This window comes from Solanum tuberosum, unplaced genomic scaffold (genome assembly GCF_000226075.1).
Source record: "Solanum tuberosum cultivar DM 1-3 516 R44 unplaced genomic scaffold, SolTub_3.0 scf00224, whole genome shotgun sequence".
NCBI classification, from domain to species: domain Eukaryota; kingdom Viridiplantae; phylum Streptophyta; class Magnoliopsida; order Solanales; family Solanaceae; genus Solanum; species Solanum tuberosum.
The window spans coordinates 876,686-883,007 of record NW_006239153.1 but is presented as its reverse complement, the minus strand read 5'-3'; the positions used below and the strand labels follow the sequence as shown (position 1 = coordinate 883,007).

The 6,322-nt window shown below is 36.1% G+C and overlaps 1 protein-coding gene across 1 annotated transcript in view; it reads right to left on the bottom strand.

The window, feature by feature from the left end:
• Window positions 1-5,871, bottom strand: part of LOC102579889 (uncharacterized) — a 29,606-nt gene extending 23,735 nt beyond the window's left edge. The window contains exons 1-4 of the mRNA XM_006356697.2: window positions 5,706-5,871; window positions 1,508-3,547; window positions 1,368-1,422; window positions 930-1,078 (exon numbers count right to left, since the gene is read on the bottom strand). Of these exons, the coding sequence (XP_006356759.1) occupies window positions 930-1,078; window positions 1,368-1,422; window positions 1,508-3,547; window positions 5,706-5,774 (2,313 nt within the window). The 5' untranslated portion in view covers window positions 5,775-5,871. The remainder of the gene's footprint in view (window positions 1-929; window positions 1,079-1,367; window positions 1,423-1,507; window positions 3,548-5,705) is intronic.
• Between the last annotated feature and the right edge of the window lie 451 nt (window positions 5,872-6,322).

Below are 6,322 nucleotides of genomic sequence, written 5' to 3'. Positions count from 1 at the left end.
GCATCAAATCCAGTGTTTCATGAGAGGACTAAGCACATTGAGATTGATTGTCACTTTGTAAGAGAAAAGATACTCTCAGGAGATATTGTTACCAAATTTGTGAAGTCAAATGATCAACTTGCAGATATCTTCACCAAGTCTCTTACCGGTCCTCGTATTAATTACATTTGTAACAAGCTAGGTACATATAATTTATATGCACCAGCTTGAGGGGGAGTGTTAGAATAGAATAGGAAAACACAATCCTACACAAACTAGGAATAGTTTATAGTCTCCTATTTGGTAAGGAATTGTATTATATAGTGTCTATAAATAGGGTTCTCTATGTAATTATTAAAACAACAATTCAATAATATATTCCTTCCTTATATTTCTCACAGCTACAATGCTATGTGGGAACTTGGAACAATAAAATGGAATAGCAAAAAAAACAATTTTTTGGAATATCAAACCGCCAATAGTAAAAAGTATAATTTTATTTTTTTTGAAATTGGTAACTTAATAGTAAAAAGTATAATTAATGTTGTTTGCAGTGACACAGTGAGTAATGTTTGTGGATCATTTATTGTGACAAATTTTATGCCAATAGTAAAAAGTATAATTAGTGTTGTTTGCGGTGACTCAGTGAGTAATGTTTGGGGATCATTTATTGAGACAATTTTTTATTTGTTCCAATTATTTTTTGTATATTGAATATATTACCAATTTATAAAAATATGAAAATTCATGGGACTTGTGTCCCACCTCTCGAGGCCTCTACCTCCCCTGTAATACATTAAATGTCTCACCTCACTCTCCAGCCTATTAAAACACATCCATTAAACATATGGATGTGTATGATCAGACAAGTAGGATCAATAGTCAAGCTTTTACTAATAGTCTAACAAGGTATTCTATAATTGAGTTAGAATGAGTTAAGTCTGTCATACCTCTGGTTTTCTAATAAAATGCTTTGAGTGAAAACCAATTAAAACAGCAAAAGCTCCACGCGCAGCAATCTTTCTCTGTTTACAAGCATGATCAGCCTGCTCTAGCCTGATGATCTTTCTAATAAAATCTTCATGCTGATACTCTTTGGCTGAAAATAAAATAAAGAGACAGACCAAAGAAAAGAAAATGGATGACATACAGTAAGAATGCACCAACAGAGGTTCGAAAATTATTCCAAAGGAAACAACCAAAAAGAGCCAAAAAAGCTGCCAAAGAAAAAGTGGAGGAAGTGAAAGAGTAGAAAGGTAAATACAAACAGAATACACTAAGTGGTGCAGTAGAAACAAAATAATTAAAGACTAGATCAGCTGTTCATCGAAATTCATTAAAGTAAAAAAAAAAAATCATTCATTGAATATAATGAAACTGGGACTCACCTCTCTTACTGGAATACATATCCTGTCCATTAGGGCTCAAATCCATATCAAGGATCTGTAGGATGATGGAAGGAACTGGTTAAGGTCAACAAATACCTATGATGGTGTACAAGCTCATATACCAGAAAATAAGATCTCACCACAGCTTCAACATCAGAAAAGTAGGGTATGTCCTCATCGCTCTCATAAAGAAGATCTTCCGAATCTGATGAACTATTGTTTGCACTTGCTTCAGGGATTGTAGTTTTCCTGAGAACAGTTTCAGCAAGTGTAGGTCCATTCTTTTGAAGGATGGTGGTAGTGTCATGTTCCTTTGTGCAAATAGCATTTTTCTCCAAGCACTTGGACGCATCAGCAGCATAAGTCCGACTGAGATTTTTACCCTGTCCATCCTTTGCGGTATTTTCTTTAAAATCTCCTTGACAGGCATTTACTGCACTTAAGTTTCCTGAAATGACTGGCCTTGGACAATCAGGAGTCTGCAGATTCCTTCGCACCACATGTTGGTTATTCTCATTGGGCAACTCATGCTTAACTTTGTGATCACGACTGAACATTTCTGCCTGTGATGGGGGTTCATTCATCTGATATGAATTACTGTATTCTGAATGACAATTTTGCTCCTTTTTCTTCAAGACAGCTCGTCCATCATTGCCCTTCTGATTATTTGACAAATCTTTCGCAGACGAGGATAATGGATGATACGTCTCATCATATTTCCAATGTGCCATTGACGGAAATGATGTTGACGGCATTAGAACAGGAAGAAAAACATCATCATTGCTAGGAACATCTGGGTCCTCAGTGCTTAATACGCAGCAAATAACTCCACCACGCATTTCAGGAAAAGCTGGATTGACAGTTAATGCGGAGGATAGCATTTGAAAGTCTGAATTGGAACCTGGAGGCTTATCACTATAATTGTACACACATTTGTCACCGGATTCTTTGGGACAACCATCAAGAATAGTAAGACCTTCGTCTGGAGCATTTGAAGCCTCTGAAACACTTTTGACAGTCAAGTCACCCACACCATCAGGACAATCCAAGAGAAGTGAACTCAAGCCATCATAATAAGACTTATCAATTGTATCATTTCCATCAGGGTCATTGAATAGCAGTTCATCCTCTTCTGTAAAGTCCAACAAAGATGCTGACAACCCAGCTATGTAGTCATCAGTACTAGGTACGGAATTTCTCAGTTCATCACATGACATATGGTCTCTCAAGTTGGAGTTTGAACTTACAACGTCGTATTCTGATGCATCCATTTTATTCGAATTGCCATCAGTAGGAACTACAAATGTATCCTGTATATTCTGCTCTTCCTCAAAATCAGGCAGAGCCGGAACAGAAATATCTCCAATTGTACTCCAATCTGGCATATCAGGTGCAGTAGGTGAATAACCAAGATCATGAAATGTCAAGTCACAATCTGGAACTGGTGAGTTCAAGACCTGGCTTTCAAATCGAGATGAGTTTCTCACATTGTCATCACATTGATCTCTCATAGGAAAATTAGATTCTAAATCCTCAGCTTCAAATAATCCACAAACTGGCAATTCACCCAATTCCCCAACAGTGCTTTGTCTCTCAGCAAGGGCAACACTTTCTTCAACAGCATCTGGAAAGTTCTCAGTAACATTAAAGCTGCTAAGTGGAACATCTCCCTTATGATTGAGGAGACCAATTGGAAAACCAGGAGAAGCAGTTACACAATCATTAGCCCAAATGGAATCATCACGCCCATGTTCAGAAATGCAATTTTGTATGATGTCGAAATTTGATTGTTGATTACCGAAGGCATCTCTTATCGAATCCATAAATGCACAATCCATTGACTGAGGCTCGTCATTGTCACCAGCTCCGCCAAGAAAGTTCATATCCATCGAGTCAAATGGATTATTACGGATCCTCTTACGCATAGCATAGTAACTTGAACGGATACTCTCAGTTTTTCTCTTTAACACAACAGAGTTTTTACTTTCCCTTGCATTCTCAAACCTATTACATTTCGGTGTTGATGCAGAGCGGTCCAACTCAATCATGAGTGCTGATGCTTCAGCAGAAACAACCGTATCATACAGGAGAGCATGCCACCGATCTTGCAATTCTTGAACGGTAAATCTTTGGGAAAATTGAACTGCACCTTTTGCAAGTGATTCCAAAGAAGCGCCAGCCTAGAGAAGGATGGGAAGATGATATTATGATGCCAGGGTAAATTAAAAAAAACAGCAGAGATAGCTATCTCTTTTTTTTATATCACTATAGTCCTCAATGGAAGTAGATCCACCAACTTAAACTTATTCTGCACTTCGAGGAAAAACATTATTGATACTGAAAAAATAAGAAAAGAAAAATTGATGACACATTTATAACTAAGAAATTGGGTGCTTATTTTAATTAAGCTTATATCTCATCGATTCTCAGTTCTACTTCCATCAATTACCAAAGGTACTTTGAAAAGGATTTTTTCAGCTGACATGTCAAGAAACTCCAAGTATGGTTTTGTTATGTTACACAATTATAAATAAACTAAACAAGGATGCAAGCTCCTTTTATCTTTCTTCTACAATGGGCTTCCTAATGCAATATAAATAGAACCATCTTCTTTATCTCTTAGTTTATACAAATTGAGAGGCAATCAGAGGTCTGTCCACCAGATGATTCATTCCGCTTGAGATTGGAAACCCTTTCTTCCTTGTCCACTAACATAGTATGTGTCTATTTTCCAACTCACAAAAAGAATGACCAGGTCAAATACTTCATTCCTCTCATATAAGTACCTCCATAGATAGTTCCCTGGAAACCCAGTTCTTCCCTTAAACTGTCCTTGATTGAGCAAGACCTACAGTTCACCAATTACCAAAGTACATAGGATATAACTGTAAGCGGAGCAACAGTTTATCTTGCTTTTTGGGCAGTTTTCAATAATTCATTAAGCTAAGATAATAAGCCAGCAGCATATCTTCTTTTATTTCTTTTTCTTTTTTTGGTTCTTGATAAGTAAGGGTCTTAGAGCACTAAGTTAGTGCTGGCACTTAAAAAGAGGCCTGTACACCAAAAGGAGGGGGACATCCCTTGATAGGGAAACATATCTAGCATTGCAGTAACACCCAACAGTTTAACAATGGATAAGAAGGATCTTTTATTGCTTTTGAAACGGTGAGAGAATATTGTATAGACAGCTGAAAAACTAGATAGATGAGACTATGGATGACTCGGCTGAGTAATATTAACAACTTTTACATACTTTTGACACTGACATGATGTTTAGAAATGAAATGTTTGACTTATTAAAGGGGAAAAAAAAGCTTAACAATGTGTCAAAATGGTCCTATAAGCATGCACTAGTTATTTTATATCCTATAGTATTTACAGCAAAGCAAAGGGTCATATGCCAAGTACCAGCTCTATTGATTACTATAATTTACTTTATTTAGACCATAAATGCATTTATTTTTCAGGCATTATCCCAGGACAAAAGTCACTATCTCACTCATGAGCCCAAAGAAAACACAAGAATCATGAAGTACAAGTACTTCAAGGAAAACAAAAAGTTCCAGATATTTGGAACTACAAAGCAAAATCACCACTATAAAACTACCAAGAGAAGCAAAAAATAGAAAAAAATGAGCTCTCTTTGAAGATCCAAAAACTAAGTTCTACAATATACCACCTAATATTATATTGTAAAGCACCATTATTTTATTGTTTTAACGGTGTATCCGGGCTAGCTTGCCTGCACCTCAACTAATCCCACGAGATACATGCAACCTCCCACCAGCCGCAAGTGTTCACTAAGGCTAGGACATATGTGAAGAAATCAGCTAGTGTTTTTGTCTCTCGTGGATTTGAATATGAACACTCATGTTTCTCAACACACTTCATGACTACTAGGCCACACCCTTGGGGGCTTGTAAAGCACCTTTACTTTCCTTATAAATTCGTTAAGAGGAAAAACATAAGGGCCGGTGAGTAAAAAAACCCCAGAACAGCTTTTCTAGAATAAACTCCGGAAACAGAGAAATAACCACTAAAACAAGAATTAATCCTAAAACAGATGGGATGGACTACACGAATCATCTGTATCCATTGAGTTGTACTGCACACCTTACATTCCCGGAATAAAAAAAGAGCGAAAAACATAAGTACACGCTAATTCTATTACACTTCAATTACAAAACTAATGGGTGTGAATCTTCTATATCAAAAAAATTCATCCCAGGGAGAAAAACACAAGAAGAAAAAATAGCAAACGTGTTAAAATTAAAGGGAGCGAAAGGAAAAGATATGTGCATATAAATTCATGGAGTTGCAGACAGAATGGTTTAGTACCTCAATGGCGTTTTTAAGCAAAAGGTCATCTTCAGGAATCCAATGAAAAACTGGAGCCAGAGCTCCCATGGCTGCTGCTGCTGCTGCTGCTGCAACTTCGCAAAAAATCGCTTTTCTGTTTCTCTCTTCGGCGCGCCGCTTTTTAATATAAACTCTTCCTTGTATAATACAAAAATAGAGGTCTTTTTCTTTTCCTTTTTTTGATTTTGCCTTCCCTCTCCTCTTTAAGTATGTGTGAGAGTGTAATTTTCAAATAATTATCAGTATTTTTTACATAATTTTTAAATATATAAAAAACTAAAAAATAAGATAAATAAATTAAAACGCAAAAATCATAAAAAAATTATAGAAATACCCTTAAAAGCTCAAGCAAACATATATAAAGTGTGGAAATAGGGTGTTGCAGATATGTTGATCATCAGATGTGTGATTATCCACACTTATATATTAATAATAGATATAACCTCTTTAAGTTTTTATCCTAAAATGTCAGCAAATTACACTAGGTGTCACCAAATATAATGGTTTTGATTTTTTGTTCCTCGCAAGAAAAATCTTTAAAATATATCATTTTCTTCCACTTTAAGTAGTTTAAAAGTACATCTTGCCCCCTACAC